At 44.2% G+C, this 25,449-nt stretch overlaps 1 protein-coding gene across 6 annotated transcripts in view; it reads left to right on the top strand.

Moving 5' to 3' along the window:
* The window catches only part of CD2AP (CD2 associated protein), a 192,051-nt gene that overhangs the window by 134,460 nt on the left and 32,142 nt on the right, over positions 1-25,449 (top strand). For 5 of the 6 annotated variants that reach the window (XM_077488905.1, XM_077488904.1, XM_077488903.1 and 2 more), the window contains 7 exons: positions 6,836-6,920; positions 15,570-15,667; positions 15,746-15,844; positions 16,757-16,790; positions 18,299-18,367; positions 18,800-18,998; positions 23,777-23,913. In XM_077488905.1, the coding sequence (XP_077345031.1) occupies positions 6,836-6,920; positions 15,570-15,667; positions 15,746-15,844; positions 16,757-16,790; positions 18,299-18,367; positions 18,800-18,998; positions 23,777-23,913 (721 nt within the window). The remainder of the gene's footprint in view (positions 1-6,835; positions 6,921-15,569; positions 15,668-15,745; positions 15,845-16,756; positions 16,791-18,298; positions 18,368-18,799; positions 18,999-23,776; positions 23,914-25,449) is intronic. The other variant, XM_077488906.1, reaches the window with a different exon arrangement.

The raw sequence follows: 25,449 nt of genomic DNA, 5'->3' as shown, positions 1-25,449 counted from the left end.
CATTCATTGGGGGTCAGTGGGAACAATGCCCCTTACTTTGTTAGTGAGAAGAATGGCCTTTTTTACAGTGGTGGTAAGAATGGCCCTCTTACAGAGTGCTATAAAGATCATTGGTGTCATACCACTACCCTCCTCCAAGTGGTATTGACTCAGAAGTATGTAGGCACCATCAAACAGGAGGTAAATCAGCCACAGCTCAAGGAACCCATCTCTGGAGGAACCCTGGTTGAGAATGGCTGTCATAGACCAAGGGTGTGTAAGCAGGCTATCTTAAGGTGGTTGGACACTGGCAAAAATCTTTCCTAGGTCTGTTCCTTAATGCACATTCATTTCACCCCACACGCTCCGAGCCTCCATTTTTTAATGTCCTTAGGTAATGGACCTCTGCGGTGGAGAAGTGTTGTCCTTTTTAACCACTTGCCGACCGCCGCACGCCGATGTACGTCGGCAGAATGGCACGGGCAGGCATAAGGACATACATGTACGTCCTTTGCCTCCCGCGGGTCGGGGGCCCGATCGGGCCCCCGCCCGGTGCCTGCGGCGGTCGGCTTTCGTTCGGGAGCGATCCCGGACGAGGGGACGGCCATTCATTCATGGCCACCCCCTCGCGATCGCTCCCGACGAATGGAAATCCCCGGTGACATCACTTCCTCTCCTGTAATGTAAACACAGGAGAGGAAGTGATGTATTCTCTCCTCCGTGTCGGTATTTTTCGTTCCGACACGGAGGAGAGCGGAACAGTGAGTTGCACTAACACACCCCACACACAGTAGAACATGCCAGGCACACTCACACCCCCCCTTTACCCCCCGATCACCCCCCCAATTACCCCTGCCCCCCAGTCACAGTGACACCAATGTCATTTTTTTTTTTTTTTTTTTTTTTTTTGCATTGGTGTCATTTGTGACTGTAATAACTGTTAGGGCAGTTAGGGTTAGCCCCCTTTAGTTCTAATGTACCCCCCTAACCCCCCCAATAAAGGTTTAACCCCGTGATCACCCCCCGTCGCCAGTGTCACTAAGGCTGGGTTCACATTGCAGCGGTTTATGAGAACGAATGTGATTCGCACCGCACTGCAGTGCAAATCACATCCGATCTCTGTGCGATTCGAGTTCAGCCATTCGCCGCACCCGCCGCACCCGCCGCAAATTCGCACGGGACCCTTATTTTGGCCCGCAGCAGAATCGGATCGCATGGGTGTTCACACCATGCGATCCGAGTTTGCAGATCGCACTGCGATATGCGAACTGATCTGGGGGTGTCAGTAACATTTCACTGACACTCCCAGCAGTTCGCATAGGGCAGTGTGAACTGCCGCCGGGAGGCATGCGATGCGGGAACCCGCCGCGGATTCGCGGCGTTTCCGCATCGCTCCAGTGTGAACCCAGCCTAATAAGCGATCATTTTTCTGATCGCCGTATTAGTGTCACAGGTGACGCTAGTTAGGCAGGTAGGTATTTAGGTTCGCCGCAGCTTTTTATAGCGCTAGGGACCCCCATATACTACCGCATAAAGCCCCCTGATTGCCCCCTAGTTAACCCTTTCACCAGTGATCACCATATAACTGTTACAGGTGACGCTGGTTGGTTAGTTATTTTTTTATAGTTTCAGGGCACCCGCCATTTATTACCTAATAAAGGTTTAACCCCCTGATCACCCGGCGGGTGTCATTTGTGACTAATAACTGTTAGGGCAGTTAGGGTTAGCCCCCTTTAGTTCTAAGGTACCCCCCTAACCCCCCCAATAAAGGTTTAACCCCGTGATCACCCCCCGTCGCCAGTGTCACTAAGGCTGGGTTCACATTGCAGCGGTTTATGAGAACGGATGTGATTTGCACCGCACTGCAGTGCAAATCACATCCGATCTCTGCGATTCGAGTTCAGCTATACAGATAGTATGGCTGAATTCGTGTCGCACCCGCCGCATCCGCCGCAAACTCGCACGGGACCCTTTTTTTGGTCCGCAGCAGAATCGGATCGCATGGGTGTTCACACCATGCGATCCAAGTTTGCAGATCGCACTGCGATATGCGAACTGATCTGGGGGTGTCATTAACATTTCACTGACACTCCCAGCAGTTCGCATAGGGCAGTGTGAACTGCCGCCGGGAGGCATGCGATGCGGGAACCCGCCGCGCATTCGTGGCGTTCCCGCATCGCTCCAGTGTGAACCCAGCCTAATAAGCGATCGTTTTTCTGATCGCTGTATTAGTGTCACAGGTGACGCTAGTTAGGCAGGTAGGTATTTAGGTTCGCCGCAGCTTTTTATAGCGCCAGGGACCCCCATATACTACCGCATAAAGCCCCCTGATTGCCCCCTAGTTAACCCTTTCACCAGTGATCACCATATAACTGTTACAGGTGACGCTGGTTGGTTAGTTATTTTTTTATAGTTTCAGGGCACCCGCCATTTATTACCTAGTCTCACTAGTGTACCCCTAAATTTAGGGGTGTCTACTTTCCAAAATGGGGTCATTTGGGGGGGGGGGGGGTTTGTGCCATCTTGGCATTTTATGGCCTTCAAAACTGTAACGCCCTTAGAAAGCCTGAAGGCGGTGCTTGGTTTTCGGGGCCCCGTACGCGGCTAGGCTCCCAAAAAGTCCCACATATGTGGTATCCCCGTACTCAGGAGAAGCAGCAGAATTTATTTTGGGGTGTCATTTCACATATGCCCATGGCATGCGTGAGCAATATATCATTTAGTGACAACTTTGTGAAAAAAAAAAAAAAAAAAAAAAAGTTTGTAATTTTCCCGCAACTTGTGGCAAAATATAAAATATTCCATGGACTCAACATGCCTCTCAGCAAATAGCTTGGGGTGTCTACTTTCTAAAATGGGGTCATTTGTGGGGGTTTTGTGCCATCTTGGCATTTTATGGCCTTCAAAACTGTAATAGGTAGTGAGAAGTGAACTCAAAAAATTACGCCCTTAGAAAGCCTGAAGGCGGTGCTTGGTTTTCGGGGCCCCGTACGCGGCTAGGCTCCCAAAAAGTCCCACATATGTGGTATCCCCGTACTCAGGAGAAGCAGCAGAATTTATTTTGGGGTGTCATTTCACATATGCCCATGGCATGCATGAGCAATATATCATTTAGTGACAACTTTGTGAAAAAAAAAAAAAAAAAAAAAAAGTTTGTAATTTTCCCGCAACTTGTGGCAAAATATAAAATATTCCATGGACTCAACATGCCTCTCAGCAAATAGCTTGGGGTGTCTACTTTCTAAAATGGGGTCATTTGTGGGGGTTTTGTGCCATCTTGGCATTTTATGGCCTTCAAAACTGTAATAGGTAGTGAGGCGTGAAATCAAAAATTTACGCCCTTAGAAAGCCTGAAGGCGGTGCTTGGTTTTCGGGGCCCCGTACGCGGCTAGGCTCCCAAAAAGTCCCACATATGTGGTATCCCCGTACTCAGGAGAAGCAGCAGAATTTATTTTGGGGTGTCATTTCACATACGCCCATAGCATGTGTGAGCAATATATCATTTAGTGACAACTTTGTGTAAAAAAAAAAATAAAATTTTTTTTTTGTCATTATTCAATCGCTTGAGGCAAAAAAATAAAATATTCAATGGGCTCAACATGCCTCTTATCAATTTCCTTAGGGGGTCTACTTTCCAAAATGGGGTCATTTGGGGGGGTTTTGTACTGCCCTGCCATTTTAGCACCTCAAGAAATTAGATAGGCAGTCGTAAACTAAAAGCTGCGTAAATTCCAGAAAACGTACCTTAGTTTGTAGATGTGACAACTTTTGCGCAAACCAATAAATATACAATTATTTTTTTTTTTTTTACCAAAGACATGTGGCTGAATACATTTTGGCCTAAATGTATGACTAAAATTGAGTTTATTGGATTTTTCTAATAACAAAAAGTAGAAAATATCATTTTTTTTCAAAATTTGCGGTCTTTTTACGTTTATATCGCAAAAAATAAAAATCGCAGAGGCAATCAAATACCATCAAAAGAAAGCTCTATTTGTGGGAAGAAAAGGACGCAAATTTTGTTTGGGTACAACATTGCATGACCGCGCAATTACCAGTTAAAGCAGCGCAGTGCCAAAGTGTAAAAAGACCTCTGGTCATTTACCAGCAAAATGGTCCGGTCTGAAAGTGGTTAAACCATTTTTGTTTTCCGGAGTCTTATATCAAGATTTGACAGCTTACTGCCCTCGGCTTTTTAGCAGTTTTTGGATCAATAATCCTTAGTGTTTACCTTGTGGACCATATCTGGAACCCAGCGTAGTGGGGCTGTCCTGTAATTTATGCTTATGGCACTGAATCCTGCATTAGCCGCTCACCATTGCACATTGTTGCAACAAATATAGTTAGCTGATCTTTAAGGCTGTACTATTTGACCAGTTCTATTCAAGAGCTCTCTAACAGAACATCTTGTTAACTTGGAACAAGCATGCTTCTTCTCATGACCTACCCAGGATTCTGTTCAGCCAAGCAAAGAACTCCCTAACTTGGTAGATCTCAACCCAACTCTAACCATATGGAAGTATTCCCTATCACAGGAAAGTGATAACAGGTGCCGGACTTTCAGGTCCCACTCTCATGGTCCAGGGAACATGGTCACCTGTGGAAGCCAAGCTCTTCATCAACGTTTTTGAGCTCGGAGCAGTTTGGAGGGCTCTGCATCACTGGGACCCCCCCTTCTGCAGGTATACCCAATCAAGGTGCAGTGTTGCAGTGCCACGGCTGTAGCTTTCAAGGGGGCACGAGGAGTCTTGCAGCCGTGTAAGAAACAGACCAGCTAATTTAATGTACTGAAGCTCTTTGTCCAATGGTCTCTGCAGTCTACATTCTAGGAGTGGAAAACTGGAAAGAGGACAACCTCAGCTGCCATCTGCCTGGATCAAGGTATCCCTTCACCCAGACATCTTCAGTTTGTTATGTCGGAAATAGGGGAATACAAATTTAGACATCCAAGCCTACAGATTTAACAGACTACCTCTCTATGTAGCCAGGAGGAAAGATCCCCTAGCACCTAGCCTTGGGTGCTTTGATAATTCCCCGGTCTCAATTCAGGCTAATGTTCACCTTAAATGAAAATCAATCAGTGCAATTAAACCCTATAAACGTAAAGCCGCTGAACACTCGGGGTCAAATTATCAAATTCTATATTTTTTTTTATAAAAACAGTGCAATGCTGTACAAATGGAAAGTTCATGTAGCAGAACGCAAACCAATTATGAGTGTCCAAAGTAGTGCTTTAATAAACATGCACGTGAATCCGTGAGGGACCTCCACCACTTGAAATACTAGCGGCTCACCTCCCAATATGGACTCCTGAAGGAATAGGGTCACAAATGCTTTCCCCGACTGGGATGGTGAGTTACTGTGTCGATGAATACAATCACCAGGCTTAGCTGAGGATCCCCTCTCTCTCTGCGCTCCAGATTCCTCCAAGAGAATTGGACAAGATCTCCGGTACCACAAATTTTCATGTAATAAAAGGATTCGTTTTTATTGTGTATAGAAGGAGTAAAACTTAAAAGCATAGCACTGCAACCCAGTGACTAGTATATGAGCATGTACAGTGTGAATCGGCGATGGCCGCGGGTGCCGTCACGATTCCCTTCCGTCGGTACTTCAGAAAACCCACCCCCATCCCGTGATATGTTTGGGAATCTCACCTGTGAAGTTGCCTTCCTAATGGTCATTACATCTGTTAGGCTTGTTTATGAGCTTTCTTATTCTGCACAAGAGCAAGGTGAGAAGACATATTCTACCCATGGATGTTTTTTTCACTGCACCGAAAATTAGAATATTGTCCTGCATTCCTTCTGTCCTGCTTAAAAACACCATGCACTGCCTAGATGTGGTCAGGGCTGTTAAGGTCTCTATACTTTTGTCCTACATACAGGCTCTCGCAGAGGACATCCGGCCCCCTGCTTCTCCAATGCTAAGTGGATTAGACTAATTCCTAGGGCCTACAACCTTAGGAACAGAGTTTGTATTTCTCAGATATGCAAGTCTCATGGGGTGGGTGCGGTTATACAGTATAAGTGTATACTAGGGATGGCCCTAGCACAGTTCTTTGCCAGTGTCCCATCACCTGAAAATAGCCTGCATATAGCCCTTTGGCCTGTACTCTACTCCAAAATGAGGAATTTACAGGCTAATCAAAATTCATTTTTTTTTTCCCTGCTCGCTAGACCCCTCTTAAAGACTCGGGTAAGGCTGAACGCTAGGCAGATTTTTAAATACACAGATGCGATACATATACAGTAACATAAATCCTTTCTGGCAGGACGGGAATAAATTTTTCCAGCTAAAAGCAAGTAACGCAAGTTTTGTCGGCCACCCCCCCCCCCCAAGCCTGTAATTGGAAAATGAAAGGAGAAACAGAAGACTAATATGCTGATATTTCTCCTCCTAAAACCATGTTGGTTGGCGCATGAGTACTGCAGTATTTCTGACTGGCTCCTTTTATACTTCTCCCTTATCCACTGTGTGCTCCTTTATACAGGATCTGTAAGAAGCTAATCCAAATTCAGGTACTTGCACTGCTTGCATAAAAAAGAAAAAACAATACATATATGGACATATTAATGGATTTTAAAAAATGCATATAGGGACATATTAATACAGAGTTGCATTATTTTATATCTGAGAGCTAGAGTTCAGCCTTACCATTAGCCTGATGCACGTATTATTTTTTGGAGCAACCGCTTATGTGATATTGGTGAATGGACTAAAATACCACAATTGCCACAAAAAAATTGTTTACTTCCTTTGTGATCATAAAAAATTAGCAAATGACCCATAATTTACATACTGCATACATTGTTTTAATGACTAGACCCTGTTAACTATCACATCTGTTTTGCAGCCATCGCCTACACCACCAGCAGCAAAGGCATCTCGCACACTAAGCTCAGATCTACCAAAAACAGAAATTGACGGCAAACCAAAAGGTGGGAAGTGTTATGTGGATGGCACAGTCTTTATGAAACTGTTACGTATTCAGCCTAATACTTTTGTCCTTAAAAGGTTGAGTCTACCCAATGCATTTGTTTACTGTTTTAACTGCCCGATGGTTTAATGCTGCTTGTCCCGTCTCGTAATCCATCGTTGGTCCTTTAAAACCATGCTATAGGAGAGTGTAATTTTTACATTAGATTGCTAGAGATCACTGATTTCACAATTCCTTTGCAAATTAACATGGAATACTGACTGCTGGGGTCAAAGGGCTCAACTCCAACTACCAAAGGGTTGATTACCATGGTAAATTCCATACCAAACTCCTATTCAGACACCGATATTTAAGTTGCCTAGGACCTGGCAGATTTTCTGTTAAAAAATTTTGTTGGTTTTACAGCTAAAGTCTAGGTATGACCTTTATTGCATGAAAGCATTGATCCAGTTTGGACCAATATAAGCATTTCATAACTGAGGGGCTTCTGTGGAAGGTGACAAGCACTCATTGCTGCTACTGTGACCACTGCAGTCTTCCAGTTCCTCTATTAAGCGGCTTTTCGTTTGCATAGTGAACATGGAATTTCTTGCTCGACACTGCTGCCATTCAGAGATGGCCCTACATTTTTATTTTCAGTGATTTACAAGGCATTTTTCTATAGTACAGAGTCTAGATTGTGATGTAACCCCTTACATCTACACCTCATCCAATCTGAGAATTCCTTGTATTAATTTAAAAAAAATACAAGGCATTTTTGGAAAACCTGTGGTGCGGAATGAGGGACCCTCTGTGGTCATTAAGCAGAAGGGAATCTGCTCAGCATAGTAGCCAGATGACTGCAGCAGCTACTACAGTGAATGCCAGCTACCCCGGCAGCCCATCAAATAGGAGATGTGTATGCTTACAGAAGCAAATGTAGTACAGTCCAAAATGCATTGAATCAGGAGTCCCTGAAATAGAACTAAAAACAGTATTTAATAGTTTAGCTCCTTATACCTGGAGCCAAGGTCCATAGACAAATCAGTCTAGTGTCATTCTTTTTAATGGGCATTGTTGTTATAAAGCAGTATACAGCCAGGGCATGAGCTTGGCCACTGGAGATGGTGTATCCAGGGGTGTCACTCAAAGTTAGCTAGTGATATGTGTTTAGGGTTTTATGGGTAGATAGAAGTTGGGGTATAAGTCTTGGGTCAATTGCAGGGATGTATGTGACAAAAGGCTCTGGCAAGAGAGGAAGACGAGTAGGCAGGAGGGAAAGAGCAGACCTGCCAAGTCATTTTGCAGCCTCCAGTCTACTTGTAGGCCATATTCTGAGTGGTACACATGCTCTAGGTACAGGCATAAGCCATAACTGCCCTGTACCAGGCTTGGCACATGCATTTGGGACAGTAGCCATATTGTGATTTGCATTTGTGTGCCGTTTTAATCACCAAGGAGAGTAATGGTGTCTCCAGATGCCAGTGCCAGTTTGGAAAAGCGTTTTAAAGCGGGTTGGAACCCAGAGGATGCCAACCCTGGAGACATTGAATAGTGTACTTTTTTTATTTATTTTTTATTAGTTTCTTTTATTGAACCAAAAAAATACATATAAAGCATGCTTAACAAATGTCCAATATGGTGGTCAATATTATAGGCAGCTTTCACACAGACATCCCACGATGTTTCAGACATAAACGTGAGACACTTTTGGCCGTTTAGGCTATGTAAACTTATAAAACTTACAAGGTACATTATACTCTTATAGTCTCTCCTCCTAATTTCTCCACACAATGTTAGTAGGAATATTGGAGGTCCGAAGGTCTATAGTGTGGTAACTCTATTGGGTGCAGTTTTAAGGTGCCCTGTAACCACCTGTCCTGTATCTTATTGTATTTTGAAGGGCATCCTCGATGAGAGTATGCGTTTTTCATAGGGCAGATTGTTGTTCACTTCTACTATCCAGTTAGTGAGCTCCGGTGGGTTAGGTCTCATCCATAGCCTGGCTATGACTTTTCTTGCAGAAGAGAGGGTTTTATTTAAAAAGATTTTAGTAAATTTGTCCTTATCCGATTCTGGGAAAATATCCAGAAGGCACGCCTTGGGGTGCAGTGTTAGGAGGGAACACATGGTATCATATAGAAACTGCACTATTTGTGTCCAGAAACCCTGAACTCTTGGACAGTTCTGCATTAGGTGATAGGATGTTTCTGTTTCTTGATTGCACATTGGGCAATTAGTGGTGTGATCTTGTTTATACCTAGAAATTTAGTGGAGTGAGATATGATCGGTGGAGTATAAAGATCTGAGTCGAGCGATCAGAGTTTGGGTGAAACTAGTTTGCAGGTATCTAAGGCTTCACTCCACTCCTTATCCTTTGTGGATCCTAAATCTCCCTCTCATCTAATCTTCAATGCATAAGCTGATGTAGATGCCTGGGGGAGGGATAGCATGTTATAAAAGGGAGAAATCCAATTTTTTGGGGTCAATACTGTAATCACTTCCATTAAAGGATTATTGTCTAGGGAAGGGTTGCCAGAGAGGAATTGTGTTCTAAAGGCGTGGCGGATTTGTTGGTACCTGAGAAACATTCGGTTTGGTGGCATAAGTTTGTATTTCAGTCTGTCAAAAGTCTTTAATTCCTCATTTTGTGTAATGTGAGACAAATAAAATATTATTTTGGAGCTCCACAACTCTGGGTTTTGGATCGATAAATTCCATGAGAGCTGTATTATCCCACAGAGGAGTGAAGTCATGTACTTGTGGTGTTTTGAGCTCGTCCGATACAATATCCCATACCCGTCTGAATTGGTAAAGCAAGGATTTGCGGTCACCCGCCCTCTCTGCACCCCTCACTCCTCCTTTTCTTGCAACAAAGGGATCTGTGGTTGAATGCAACCATTTAGGACATAGAAAGATTAGGAACCTGTCTGTCAATTTTTTCTATGTGAAATAGTTGCGACATTTGAGTGGCTAAATAGTAGGTGTTGAAGTCTGGTAAAGCCATTCCGATGAAGTCAGTGGGATTTTTTAATTTGTTCTAGGGAAGTGTGTCTACTGTTACCCCATATAAATGGTTAAAGTATAGCTTCCATAGATTTGAAATGCCTAAGCACCAAGTTCACTGGCGAGTGCCAAATCGTATATAATATTTTGGGCAATGTTACCATTTTAACAAGATTTATTCGTCCCATTAGGGACTCGGGTCCAAATTTGAGTTTTCTGTTTAAACATCTCAAAGAGTGGCATTATATTAGCAGGATGTAGTCAGCTGGGTCTCGAGTGGTCTGCATTCCTAAGTATTTGATAAGATCTACTCTCTGTAAAGGTAACATGGCTCTGTCTTTTGGCGGTGGGAAGCTGTCCATAGGACTATTTGAGATTTATCCCAATTGATCCGAAGACCTGAGAAGGAACTAAAATGTCCTATCAAGGCCAGGGCTATGAGTAGGGAATTAACTGAGTCGTCTAGATTGAGCAAGGTGTCATCTGCATAGGTGCTGATCTTCTCTGTAATAGGCCCTTTGCTCAGTCCTACTATGTCAGGATATGTACGTATTGCAATCGCAAGTGGTTCTGCAGCCAGTGCGTAGAACAGTGGAGATAGAGGGCATCTCTGTCCTGTCCATCTAGTAAGAGGGAACTATTCAGAGGACCACCCGTTGGCCTATACCCTAGCAACTGGAGCCTGATATAGACGTTTAACCCATTTTATAAATCTAGGCCCTAGGCCGCAACTAATGCAACTCGACTGAGTCAAATGCCTTTGCCGTTTCCAAGGCTACAATCACCCTGGATCCTGGATTTTCATAGGATGTCTGAAGATTTATAAATAACTGTCTGAGGTTGAATGAGGTGTTCCTGCTTGACACGTGTACAAGAGATAAAATAAATTTATTGAGGCGAATGGCGAGGACTTTTGCTAAAATCTTTACATCCACCTGGAGTAAAGAAATGGGGTGATTCTCCAGGAGAGTGGAGTGAAATTGCCATGGGTGGCCTCCCCTCGCAATGCACTAGATAGGCCAAGAGCTTCCCAGATCTCTCCCCGTGTTTGCATAATTTTTGCCTATGAAGAAGCTGTTTACGCGTAAGCCCTGTACACGCGATCAGACTTTCCGACGGGAAATGTTGGATGTCAGGCTGTTGCCGGAAAATCCGACCGCGTGTATGCTCAATCGGACAATTGTCAAACTTTCCACCAACAAATGTTGGCTAGCATGTTTTCAAACTTTCCGCCAACAAATGCGTGTTGTCGGATTTTCTGATTGTGTACACAAGTCCGTCGGAAAAAGTCCAAAGTACAAACACGCATGCTCGGAACCAGAAGAGGTCTGGTTGGTCTTGTAAACTAGCTTTTGTAATGGAGAATTAACATCCGTAATGTGGAAAATTATGCAGCTCCAAATGCAGCGCACAATTCTCTTCTTCTTTGATGGGATAATAATGAAGCTGCTTTGCTGGTGATACTAATGGAGTTTTTGCAAAGCATTTTCAAAGGCTTTTTTTTTTTTCTAGTGATATCAAAAATAATATTATGATGTGTTTTTATTTTGGGCAAGTTACCACAACACCATTATCCCGTAGTTTATAAGATCAAAGATACAACTATGTTGTTGTCCCTTGTTAATTTTACATTGTATTTTTTAAAATGTAACTGCCTACTCCCAAACTGTCATTGGAAGTAAAACACATAGCCAAGTACTATTTTACATAATTTTTTTTTATTGTGCATTAAAAAGAGAAAAAAAATAAAATTAGACCTGCTGTCTGCCAATAGAACTTAACCAAAAAGTGCATTCTATGCATCCAAAAATATAGAAAATATACCAAATCAAATCATTATTCAACCAAAAATAATTAATGTCAAAGCAATAACTCCAAGGCCAATAACACGTTATCTCCTCCGATTCTGCAACATGTCTGGATGACCAACGGTCGTTCAGAAATGAAATGAAAAGCGCGAAAAGAAAAGCGCAAATTAATACCAAACTTCTAACCGGAAATTAGCAGAAGGAGCCCAAAGGGTGGCACTAAAAAGCTGAAAGACCACGTAGTACGTCATTACATTCGTAATTGTTGGCCAACATTTGTGTGACCGTGTGTGCAAGACAGGTTTGGGCCAACACTCTTCGGACAAAATTTCCAAGATTTTGTTGGTGGAAAGTCCAATCCTGTTAGACTTTTCGTAATATTCGTAACGTTCAACTACCCTAATTTGTACTTTAAAGTTATTTACCCTGTCGAGTGTGAGGTCATCTAAAAATGCTCGCTCTGTGGAGAGCGGGTCAGTTGTTGCCTTGGCTAGGGCAGCTTCCGTGGTCCTTCTCAGTCTGTTCGAGTTATAAATGGGTGTGAATTTTAAAGGCACCCAAACTGCCTGTGGTGATGCAGTGTCCCTATTAGTCAGGAAGTATTGCTCCCAGTCTACCACTAGATCGTCTTCTGGTAGCAATGTTAGCCAGAAGAGGTTTTTTTTTTAAATTCTTAACATGCGGAAAACATACAACTGTTTAACATATCCAAATGTTACAATTTTTCGGTAATGGAGAACAAGGTAACACTAGGCTCAAAAGGATGAGCCCTAGATATCTTACACAGCGAAAAAGAAAAAGGAGCTCATATCACAATATTCAGAGCGGTGAATGCATAGCCAGAGCAAGTCTAACTGTACCCATTATCTGGCCTTGGGTAACCAAGATTTCAAGAACCTGGGTAGTAAAGAAACTGTAGAACCCGTTTTATACATTCTCCGGCGGGGAACATAACCCCAGCATTCCTCGATATCACATGAACTAAGATGTACAAGCGTAGCGCACGAAAGCGCAGCCTATGGATGGGACGTGGGAGACTAATTTAGTCAGAGCAAGAGGAGCCGTGTGATCGGGCCATAGAGCCCATTTCACTGTTCGTACGTATATAACTGTGACTGGAGTCAAAAATACCAAGCTAAGACCTGTTCCCAACTCCTAGTACAGCTCATCATTACATTTGAAAAAACAGTAATGAAAAGAAAAACAGAACACAACATAACCCATATCATTAACAATGGACCCAACCACCAACCCCCGCTTCCAGGAGGGGGGGAGGCAGTCAACCGCCGGCCAACGGGACCCCCCAGAATCGTAGACCGTCTCCTCCCCTCTGTCTCCCAGACGTTGCCGGCCATCTCTCCCCACCCGCAGATCCCCATACCTGAAGGTCCACCCAGTCTCGTGGGGTTATACTGCGGGTGTATGCGGGTCCGGGTCAGGGTGCAGGGGGAAAGGCACATGCCAACCCCCTCACCCTTCTCCAAAGTCCAGGCCACGCGTCCCGAGCAGTGCGGTGTCAAAATATCAAGCCCCCAGCATCGATTCTACAGTCAGCCATGTTATAGTATCCTCTTCCTGTTTCCCCCTTATAAAACGAAAAGAAAACGCTACGGTGCAGCACAAGAAAAAAAAAAGGGGGGGGGGGGGGAAGAAAAACAAAACAAAAAAAAAAACCAGAAACAAATAAATGAAGTATACTGCCCCGGCTGGAAATAAATGGTCCCATGTTGCTGGACAAACGCCAGGAGAACCTCCTTTAGTCCGTCAGAGATAACCGTATACAGACTGCTCATCGCGGGGGAAAGGGCCTCCATCTTGGGCATTAGGGTTCCGGAGAGATGAGGGTATTCCTGGGGTCCCTTCTGGACCGGGAACGGTACCTGCGTCTGCCTGATCTTTGAGGTCTAGGCGGAGCGGGTCTCGCGGGGTCTGTTGTAAGCGAGAACTCCAACCAGTCTGGAACGGGGATCTCCTGCACCCCTAGGAATGCAAAAAGGTCTGGGAGCTGGTCCGGCCACTGTAAGGCAAAGGTCTCGGTGCCCTTGAGAACTACCAGGTGGAAAGGGTGTCCCCAGCGATAGGTGGCCCTGACGCCTCTCACTACCTCCAGCAGAGGGCGTAACATGCCCCGCATCCGCAGTGTGAGACGGGAAACGTCAGGGAACACCTGCACGGTGGCACCATCAAAGTCGGCCCGCCGCATGATGTCTTCCTTTATGGCGTAAAAGTGAACCCTGGCCAAAACGTCCCGTGGGTGGAGGTGTCCCTGCCCCTGGGGCCCTGCATCCTGTGGACCTGGTCCAACTCCAGTTCTGCTGTGGGGGGTTTGTCTAACAGCTTGTTAAGAATGGCCGTGACAGTTGCTTTGAGGTCTCCCCCGGAGGTGGCTTTGGGGAGACCCCGCAGGCGGACATTGTTCCTACGACTGCGGTTCTCCCCGTTGTCGACGGAAAGCTGCAGCGAGCTCAGGTGGCGTCTGTACCCCTGCTGGGCCTCCTCCAAAGCGAGCACCCTTGCGTCTAATGTGTCCGTCGCTGCCTCCACTGTCGCCACCCGTGAGTCTACCAAATCAATGCGGTTGTTGAGTTTGTTAATTTCCTTAGTCAGGGTACTCACTATTGTGGCAGTGGATTCCACGATGTCCTGCTTTGTGGGGAGCAGCGCCAGCATCTCCCGCCATGACTCCACCGGTGGGCAGCTCAGAGATCCAGGTAACAGGGTCAGCTGTGAACCTTACGCCTGCGGAATGTCTGGAGAGGGGATCGGTGAATCTGACCTGCGTCCTTTTGTGCCAGGCTCCAGCAGCGCCGGGAGAGGGCCTTTTGATGACTTCTTGGCCTGGGCCGAGGCGGAGGCACTCGTGCGTGGCGGCGCCATCTTGGATCCCGCAACCCTCGGCTGAGATAGGGGGCCGCGGAGAAAATGACTGGAGATGTCCGGGGTTCTAGTCGCGGGCGGAGTGTTGGGGTATCGTCCCGGTGCGGTCTGCATGCTGTAGAGAGCTCCCTGCCCGATCGTGTCACGGAGCTCCACAAATGTGTGACCTCACGGCTCCATTGTCAAGCCACGCCGCCAGAAGGGGTTTAACCCCCCACGTAGCTGGAGGTTAGCTGTGTTGTAGGGACAGTGTGGCCCAATGGTCTGAGAGCGATCTAGGGGACAAACCCGCATCTTATAGTCTTGGTAAAAGAGAATGGGATATGAGAATAAAGTCATAAAATGCCATTATCAGTATCGGGTCCCCATGTATAGCTGCATATACAAACACATACCTGCCCAGTGGATCAACCTCAGATCCGCGGAGCTCAAAATGTGTGGTTTTCGCTGTAAGGATGGATACTCTAGAGTGGGTAGTGTGGACGGAGTGGTAAGCCCATCCTACCCATGGGCGTTTAAGTGCCATCTGTATTCTGCCCTCAGTGTGAGTTTCTACTAATGCTGTTACGTCAGCACGTTGCTTTTTGAGTAGTGAGAATATAGCTGACTTTTTAACCTTATCTCTCATGCCCTGGACATTCCAGGTGAGGAATTTCAAGGTGGCTATAGGGCAGGTAGAGAATATTGTGGGGTTCCAGGTCCCCCCAATACCTGTCGCACATGTGAAAATAATATGCTTAACAAATTTGCAGATCTACCGGTGTACCATGTATATCTAACCCGAACATAGTATATCAGTTTGTCTCGTAAATAGTGTACCTTTTTAGGCAATGTTTGTGTGTTTGGATAGATGCTGCAGAGTGTAGAGTCCTATTCAAACTGTACACCTAAAGGTGCACCAATTATTTACAAAATGTCAGGTTCTGTTTCTTATTGCATACCATTCAAAATAGCGTTTTGTTTGTTCTCTACTTTTCCAGCAGCCAAAGAGATATGCAGAGCCTTGTATGCCTACGATGCAATCAATGAGGATGAGCTTAGTTTTAAAGAAGGTGACATAATCAACTTAATAAATAAAGTAAGTTGTCTCACAGTAGCAAATACCACCAGTATGCATATGTTACCTCTGGAAACTAAAGCACCTTCTTGTTTGCAGGATACTGGAGATCCTGGTTGGTGGAGAGGAGAGCTCAATGGTAAAGAAGGAGTTTTTCCTGACAACTTTGCTGCTATAATCCAAGATTTAGAAAAGGAAGTAAGTGTGCATTGTTATTCTTATTATCCATTGTAGATATTCAGTACATGCAGTTTTATTTAGAGGGATCTCCCTTTAAACTGTGTCCCCATCATAACCCTTGTTTTATTGTTAATGTTCCTTGTTGGACTGTGCCAGTCTTACTGGGATTTTCATCTTAATTTTGGGCTTCCCTAGCAGATTTCATCTCAAGGTGATCTTTTAATCCGACAACCTTTCAGCCCTATTGTGTCTGTGATGTTTTCCTTTTATCCAGGTCTAGCTAGTAGTAGTAACATTTCATATAGACTTCTGTAATGTTTCACTTTTCATCCAACTGGATTACTCGGCCATTATGCTAACATTCATACAATTAAGCCTAATCAAATCACCATGGGTGCCAAAGGCCAATCTCCTGTTTAAAAGAAAAATTGAGGGGTGGGTTTAAAAAAAAAAAAGTCAGTCCTACTCCCCTAGGTGGGTGCAGCATCTGTCCCCCGCCACCTATAAGACCAGGAACTAAGTGATCAAAATCCGCAGGTCGCTCAGTCAGTGGTGACTATTGGAGCTCTGCCCCTCCAGCACTCACTAGTAGGATGTGCATAGGGCCAAAGTGGCTGACTCAAGCTCTCTGCGGCATGCTGGGAAAGTAAGCCAGCTGCCACTCAGGCATCTGGGTGGATCCCGACATTAAAGTCAGGAAACCTTCAGAGCCTGGACTGGCTGAGTGATGTCAGCCAACAGCAGGCTTTAGCCGACTGAACTAGGTGTACTACTGTGACCCACAAAAGTCGAGCTGTGGCCCTGCTTCTCCTTTATCGCATTGATACAGTGCCGAAGAATGCACGTTGTAGGTATGTATTGTTATTGGGGGGGAATATATTCTTTGATTGCCTGTGCTGCCTCTTTTAGTTGTCGTCTGTTGTCTTACAGAAACCAAAGAAGCCTCCACCTCCGAAAAGTATGGGTAGGTAATATTGGCTGCTTATACTGGGTTTATTGGGTTCCCTACAGCCAGACTGAATGAGCACTCTGATTGCAGTGCTTTATAGAATGCAAAAGCAGTTGAATAAACATCTATAAATCTATTACCTCTGCAGGCTGTCTTGCAGACTACCCAATGATGCTGCACTTCTATTTGTTTTTAATAGTTTTTTGTTTTCTTGATATCCTTCCACCTTTTATTGCAAGTAGTGTAAATCTTCAAAGCCAGTGACACGTGTGGCGTTTCTCTCTAGGAAGAACTTGGTCATGAATGTGACCTAAATGACTAAGTTCCTGCTGAGGAGAAACGCATCAAATTTATTGCCCAATTTTTACATGTGGGTGGTAGACCTGCTGATCTATCACCTGAGATTCCCAGTGGTTCAAAGGTGAAATTGACTGAAAACTGCCACGTGAATAGCCAGCTTTAATAAAGCTGAAAAACTGTCAGGAAAGTATTACCGTTAAATGTCCTATACTTAAATCTGATCGATGAATCCACCCACCAGCATTCCACTGTATCAAATGCTGGATATGTTTTTATAAAGCTTCCCAATTCTAACCCTTCAGGGCCCACGTGTGTGTGTGTGTGTGTGTGTGTGTGTGTGTGTGTGTGTGTGTGTTTTAATGTGTACTGTGTCAGAGAAAATTTACAAAATTTTTGGGCTGATACTGAGTTTCAAGGTACTAAAGAACATACCTGACCTACATTTTTGGGAAAGCAGCCCCCTACAACATGTGTATTCACATCTCTGAATGAATGAATGAAATACTTATATAGCGCACAATGCGAACTGAATCGCCTCTGAATACATCTCTGTATTGTGCTGCATTTACATGTGATGGAGACCCATTAAAAGTGGCGGCATTTCCCCCATATTGCATGTACGTATATGCCCAAGTGTGATGGCTACCTTAGTATGCTCTGATTACAGGGACCTGTGTGTACACACATTGGGCATGGTTGATCGGAATCATGCCTGGATGTGATTGTTCACCCTCTTCACTGATCTGTGCTCACACTGTGTTTCTGGGCACGCTTATGTTATTGAGACCGTCGTGATCCCTGCTTCCATTCCCAGTGATATATGGAAAGTTCTGTGAGCAAAGAGTTTGCGCTCTCACTGACGTGAACTGCATTAGACCACTAGTGAACCGAGGCCATCCCCTTTTAAGCGGTCCCAGGAATTGTATGCTTAACTATTCCCGGGGACAATCTGGAACACTCAAAGTACACAGATGAACCAGACCAGGGTGGGGGGGAGGGGGGGGTGCACTGTATGGATAAAACTGTAAGTGTGTGTGTGTGTACACCCTTATTGTAACAAGTGGACTGCATATTATACTTTTTGGCATCAAAACAAATAATTGCCATCACACTATGAAGGTAATCAGTGTTAATGCTTTTTAATGATCCATTTTGAGGTACCTTTAGTGGGGTATAAGCCGTTCTTTTGAGCCTTTGAGTTTTACTGGTCCTTTTTTTGTTAGTGCCAAAGCCAGAACTTCGTCATGGAGACAAAAGGTTCACTCCCACCAAATCAGAAGAGAAAGAGAGAGGTAATGTAAATGTGTTTTTGTTTTTTGTTTACCTGTCTGCTTTAGTACTGTTCTGCTCATCCACAGTACATTAAGGGTCCTGTCGCACTATACAGCATATAAAAATAGACTGAAAAAGCATGCGTAGTAACATGCATTTACATGCATTGTTATGCACATTTGGGTTTATATGCATTAATGTGTGTTGTGGTGTGAACAAGGTGCATAAAAAACCCTTGTACCCTGGAAGTTACTTGCATTTATTTAGTGCCTGGTGGGAAAGAGCCCTAAACAAACCTGTCAGACATTTTTAAACTTGTCCTGCCTAAGAGCCGGCAGTGCAGAACACCTATTCTTGCCTTTTTTTTAGCTTGTCTGTGAGCTTATTAAAGTAGTTTCGCTTTGTTACTGGGTCCTGGCTAAGCCCATTGCCTTTTTGTTGTATTGCTGTAGATGAAAAGCCATCTCTTGAGCATAAGCCATCCGTGGATCTCAGGCCATCTGTGGATCCTAAGCCTTCCAAACCAGCCGCGCCTCTGGTACCTCCTAAGAAGCCCATTCTTGTAAATAAATCAAACAGTAATCTGGTCAAACCAGCAACCATCCCACCCAAGCGACCTGACAAGCCATCTTTCTCAACACCTCCATCCAAGTAAGTCTCTATTCACGTGTGTGACTCGTGAAGGGGGTCTCTCCCAAGTGCTCTGTATTATAAGAAAACCCACTTTATTCATTATTCTGATTAAATAACTCTGATCCCCATACTGTTTGACAAGTTGTGGTGGAAAATAGGCACTGAGAAAATGTGTTTTCCAAGCATTATTTTAAATATAAACCCAGTCAAGAAGATCTTCATATTTCTCTTTGAGCAACTCTGGTCCCTTTTATAAATAGTAATTCCGGGAAAACAATTTCTCTTATTTTGAACCTAATGTAATTGGGGAAAGTTTGCTGGACGTTCGTGAAATTTGCCACATTTTGATGACTGATTTAGAACAGCTGTAAATTCACCAAATCTTTAAGGATTCACTAATCTGTAAAGATAATATTTCCATACCACTGAAGATGTCCTAAGCCTGCAAATTGCAGCATAGAGCAACAATTCCTAAACCAGAACAAGTACCTTACTAGACAAGTACCTTGTGTCTAGCAAGCCCAAATTATTTATGGAACCTTAAAGGGTTGAAACCCCTTGAGGTTTTTCACCCTAATGCTTTCTATGCATTAAGGTGAAAAGCCTTCTGTAGTGCAGCAGCCCCCCAGAGCCCCCTTTTTACCTGAACCCAAACGTTCCATTGAACGGGGATGAGCCCAGTATCTCCAGCCACTGTCTCGGGTCCTCATTAGATAGATTGATAGCAGTGCGGCTATTTTCTCCCACTACTGTCAATCAAATCCAGTGACACGGAGCCAGGGGCGGGGTCGAGTGCTGCTGTTTGTGTCAATGGGAGCATGCCCACACTGGTGTCCCCTTGGAATGTGGGTCTCCGAATGGGCACTCAATGCAAGAAGGAGACAGGAGCGCTGCTGAGGGACCCCAGAAGAGGAGGATCCCACTCTGTGTTGAAACCCTTGCATGGAGGAGGCAAGTATAACATGTTATTTAAAATATTTTTAAAAATGAACCTTTACAATCACTTTTTTGAGGTCGGAAGAAGGTCACGTGTGTCCAGATGCTTAAGATGCATATTTTTTAATAGACTAAACCCTGAATCTTGGGGGGGGAAAAAAAGGCCTTCTCAACCCAAGGCTAATAGGTTAGTTTTAGGTGGGCGATGGTAGATTGAATTACTTCAGTGACGAGATTCCCATGTGGATTCCCACATTATTCATTCTGCATTATGAAAAATCTAGTGGAAGGCATGGGCAGACACTTCCCGAAGAATGACAGCTGGGGTGACCACATGCTCTTTAATCACTTAAGGACCGCCGCATGTAAATCTACGTCGGCACAATGGCATGGACAGGCACAAGCACGTACCGGTACGTGCTTGCCTTCCAGCGAGTGGGGGGTCTGATCGGACCCCCTCCCGCTGGCTGCGGCGGTCCATTTCGCTTCAGGAGCGATCCGAGGTGAGGGGATGGCCGTTGGTTTCTGGCCATCCCCTCTCGATCACTCCTGGCGAATGAGACGCTTCCCCTGCCTGTGTAGTGTAAACACAGGCAGGGAGGAAGTGATGTCACTCTCCTCGGCGGTCTTTTTGACCGGACTGCGAGGAGAACACACAGTAAGTGTTCACCAACACTACACTGACATGTAGGTACACATAGGCACACAAATCGTCCCCCGATCCCCAAGTCATAGTGTCACTGATTGCATTGATCATTTATTTACTGATCACTGCATTTAGTGTCAGTTGTGACAGTAAAAAGTGTCAGGGCAGTTAGTGTTAGGTCCAGGGTAGCCCCCTACCCCCCCAATAAAGGTTTAACCCCTGATTGCCCCCAGAGTTAACCCTTTCACCCCCTTTTGCCAGTGTCACTAAGCAATCGTTTTTCTGATCGCTGCATTAGTGTCACTGGTGCCGCTAGGTAGCTAGTTATTTTTTTAGGTTCACCGCCAGGTTTTTATAGCATTAGGTACACCCATATACTACCCAATAAAGGTTTTAACCCCCTGATTGCCCCTAGAGTTAACCCTTTCACCAGCGATCACCGTATAAGTGTCACTGGTGATGCTGGGTAGCCAGTTAGTTATTTAGGTTCCCCGTCAGGTTTTTATATAGCGTCTGTGACCCCCCCATATACTATCTAACAAAGGTTTTAACCCCCTGATTGCCCCTAGAGTTAACCCTTTCACCCCCTTTTGCCAGTGTCACTAAGCGATCGTTTTTCTGATCGCTGCATTAGTGTCACTGGTGCCGCTAGGTAGCTAGTTATATTTTATGTTCACCGCCAGGTTTTTATAGCGTTAGGTACCCCCATATACTACCTAATAAAGATTTTAACCCCCTGATTGCCCCTAGAGTTAACCCTTTCACCAGTGATCACCGTATAAGTGTTACGGGTGACTCTGGTTAGTTTGCTTTTTATAGCATCAGGGCACCCACCATTTATTATCCAATAAAGGTTTAACCCCCTGATCACCGGCGGGTGATATCAATTAGGTTTTAGGGTCAGGGTCTGCGTCGCCCCAGGCAGTGCTAGGTTAGTGCCAGTCCCGCTAACACCCACGCGCAAAGCATACACCTCCCGTAGTGGTATAGTATCTGAACAGATCAATATCTGATCTGATCAGATCTATACTAGCGTCCCCAGCAGTTTAGGGTTCCAAAAAAATTGTTAGCGGGATCAGCCCAGATACCTGCTAGCACCTGCTTTTTGCCCCTCCGCCCAGCCCACCCAATTGCAGTATTGATCGATCACTGTCACTTACAAAACACTAAACACATAACTGCAGCGTTCGCAGAGTCAGGCCTGATCCCTGCGATCGCTAACAGTTTTTTTTGGTAGCGATTTATATTTAAATCCGGAAGGCAGTGCTTGGTTTTCGGGGTCCCGTACGTGGCTAGGCTCCCAAAAAGTCCCCCACATGTGGTATCCCTGTACTCGGGAGAAGCAGCAGAATTTATTTTGGGGTGTAATTTCACTTATGCCCATAGCATGTGTGAGCAATATATCATTTAGTGACAACTTTGTGCAAAAAAAAAAGTTTGCAATATTCTTGCAACTTGTGGCAAAATATAAAATATTTCATGGACTCAACATGCCTCTCAGTAAATAGCTTGGGGTGTCTACTTTCCAAAATGGGGTTATTTGGGGGGGTTTTGTGCTATTTTTGCATTTTATGGCCTTCGAAACTGTGATAGGTAGTGAGGAGTGAAATAAACAATTTGCACCCTTAGAAATCCTGAAGGCGGTGATTGGTTTTCGGGGTGCCGTACGTGGCTAGGCTCCCAAAAAGTCTCACATATGTGATATCCCCGTACTCAGGAGAAGCAGCAGAATATATTTTGGGGTGCAATTCCACATATAACTATGGCATGTGTGAGCAATATATCATTTAGTGACAACTTTTTGTAAACTTTTTTTTTTTTTTTTTTGTGTCATTATTCAATCACTTGGGACAAAAAAAAAATATTCAATGGGCTCAACATGCCCCTCAGCAATTTCCTTGGGGACTCTACTTTCCAAAATGGGGTCATTTGGGGTGGGGGGGTTTGTACTGCCCTGCCATTTTAGCACCTCAAGAAATGAGATAGGCAGTCATAAATTAAAAGCTGTGTAAATTCCAGAAAATGTACTCTAGTTTGTAGATGCTATAACTTTTGCGCAAACCAATAAATATACGCTTATTGACATTTTTTTTTTACTAAAGACATGTGCTGAATAAATTTTGGCCTAAATGTATGACTGAAATTGAGTTTATTCGATTTTTCTTATAACAAAAAGTAGAAAATATCTTCTTTTTTTTTTTTTTTTTACATTTTCAGTCTTTTTCCTTTTATATCGTAAAAAATAATCTCAGAGGCAATCAAATACCATCAAAAGAAAGCTCTATTTGTGGGAAGAAAAGGACGGAAATTTTGTTTGGGTACAACATTGCATTTACCAGTTAAAGCAGTGCAGTGCAAAATTGTAAAAAGACCTCTGGTCCTTAGGCTGACAATTGGTCCGGGGCTTAAGTGGTTAAAGGGCATTTACTCCTGGGATTTAAGATTTTCCTGAGAGTATGTCAAATCATCTCTGCCTTTTGAAGATAGGATCTGAAAACCACCTGCAGCTGCTCTCTACAGTAGTGGTAAAAGGCTTTATACTTGTCCAGGGGGATGCATTGGTTTTAAAAAAAAATAGATGAGCAAGACAGCCATTCAAGCCCATCTTTCAATCAGACATAAACTGCTTGGATTAAGGCCAATTCCTGCTCAGTCAGGCCGAAGTGCAAGCACCACCCAGTTTGGCAAGTCATAACAATTGACTGAAACGCATGGAAAATTACTGGCCGTATAGTGACTGCATCCTACTACTTGGGTTTGTCTGAATACAGTAACTGGCAATGGAGGTGGTTCCATCCATCCATTCTCCATCTTAGAATGGATAGGATAATCGATTGATTTTCTTTTGTGCAGCTTACGGGCCTAAACAGGAGAAAATTGAGCTGTATATAGCTGTCTTTAGTCCACCCGAATCGCCAGATACTAGTATTTGTGTTTAATGTATTGCTGACCATCTGTTCTCCTTACCCCCTGGCTTTAATTTATTCTGGCTTGCTGACCCTGAGCAGGAAAGTCAAAAGTCCTTGCCTGCATCTGTTTTCAAGGTCAGTGACCGAACATATTGAAGTTGAAGGCACAACATTAACCAGCTTGGGAACTAACATTTTATCATGGAGCACCCATTAAAATGTCTCTATTCCTCTCATGACAGGTTTATTTCAATTCTGAGTTCTGTGCGGTCAATAAATCACTTTATGCTCTTGATATATTTTAGACCAAATGGGGAGTCACCTCGACCAAAGTCAGAACAAGAGCCATTCAACAAAACGAGAATGGATCTAGAGCAAATTCTAAGCAGACCAAAATCTCAAGATGTAGAGCCGATTGTAGTGAAAAGCCCCAGAGAGAATGGTGAGTGTGACTACCATGGAGGAGCTCACTATGTCAGCATGTCTACTTTGTGTTTCATGTTTTACATAACATCTCTGTATGTTTCCTGCATGTTTTGTGTCATCACTGAAGGTACATGTATGTCACAAGAACAGACTGGTCTCACATCGTAAACCTCAAATGTGAAACTGGAATTCCATCAGAAGAATTTATTTTTTTGGTGGCAAGTTGTTGGCGGGTGGGCTTTCTTTTCTGGTTACAGCTGGGAATATAGAGGTGGGATTTGTGGAGTGTTTAGCGTCTGGTTGTATTACAGGGATGGAAAGTGAGAAAACGTTCTCCTCAGCTGGTACAAAGATAACTGAGGATATTCATGTAGAACTGGACCACATGGCACTTGGATACTCATGGCACATGGCACTTGAAATGCTTCATTTCAAAAACTGTAGGGAAGAAGAGTGTGCGCCTTGCTTGTAGAACCTATCGCACCCCTTTAGTGCATAACTTTCATTCGAAAAAAGTAGCAATCTAGCTGATATGGGCAACAGACGTCATTTTATTGGCTCAACGATTATTGTTGCTACGAGCATTAAAAGCATTCCTTTTTATTTTCTTTAAGCCAACTCCACCTAACCCAAACATATTTGGGTTTATGTCTATGAATAAATGCAACAAGCTTTCATGTACATTTAGCCTGCATGTGATATCAGTTTAGACACTTCTGAGAGCATTGACAGTTAAAGTGGTTGTAAACCCTTACATATACCCCATGAAGTGATTGGCCTCAGGTGATATACAGAGATGGAACAAATACTCCTGCATAAGTTGTACCTGTTTATCTGCAGCTACTCTCCTATACCGCCATTTAAGTCGCACATTTTACACAACATATCTGAGCTTTAGCAGCCAGGGGGCAGCGTCCTGTCATCACACTGAACAGCATAGAGAGGGGAGCGGATTGTAATCTGGGACCTGAGTTCAGGGAACTTTAGCAGCCATGGGGCAGGGTCCTGACATTACACACTGCATAGCATAGAGAGGAGAGCTCATTGTAATCTGAGACCTGAGTGGAGGGAATGGGCACACTCCTTCTATACAGTCTCATAAGTAAACAGGCACAGTTGAGGCTGTCAGTCACCTTTTTGTGTGCTTAAAGGGGGGAGTAGTAGAATGGTGTATTGGGATTGCTTGGTCTCAGAATAAATAGAAGTAACGTATGCAGATAGCAGGGGGAGGAGAGAAAAGCTCAAAATCACACTTGGTCCTTTGGCGTGTGGCAAGTAAACACGATTGGAAGGATTTTCTGTGTTTTTCATTTCAAAGACCACTTAAACAAACAAGTTCTTTGATCTACAGTTGGCCTCATTCTGACCTTTATTTGAGTCCTAAGTAGCCTCGACCTGCTTGTAGTTGCTTTTTGTTTGCTATTGACTTGTATAGGGAGAAAAACCGTTCCAATGCAAATACAAGCCCATTGACACGGACTCTAAGGTAGCTAAAATGCTTCTCCACAGCTGCTGATGTTATGAGTCTTGTACAGGACTCGGCACGTGTCAA

Source organism: Lithobates pipiens, unplaced genomic scaffold, assembly GCF_037356315.1.
Source record: "Lithobates pipiens isolate NorthernLeopardFrog02 unplaced genomic scaffold, aLitPip1_a1.2 Scaffold_18, whole genome shotgun sequence".
NCBI lineage: Eukaryota > Metazoa > Chordata > Amphibia > Anura > Ranidae > Lithobates > Lithobates pipiens.
This window is presented reverse-complemented; position numbering and strand designations above follow the sequence as displayed.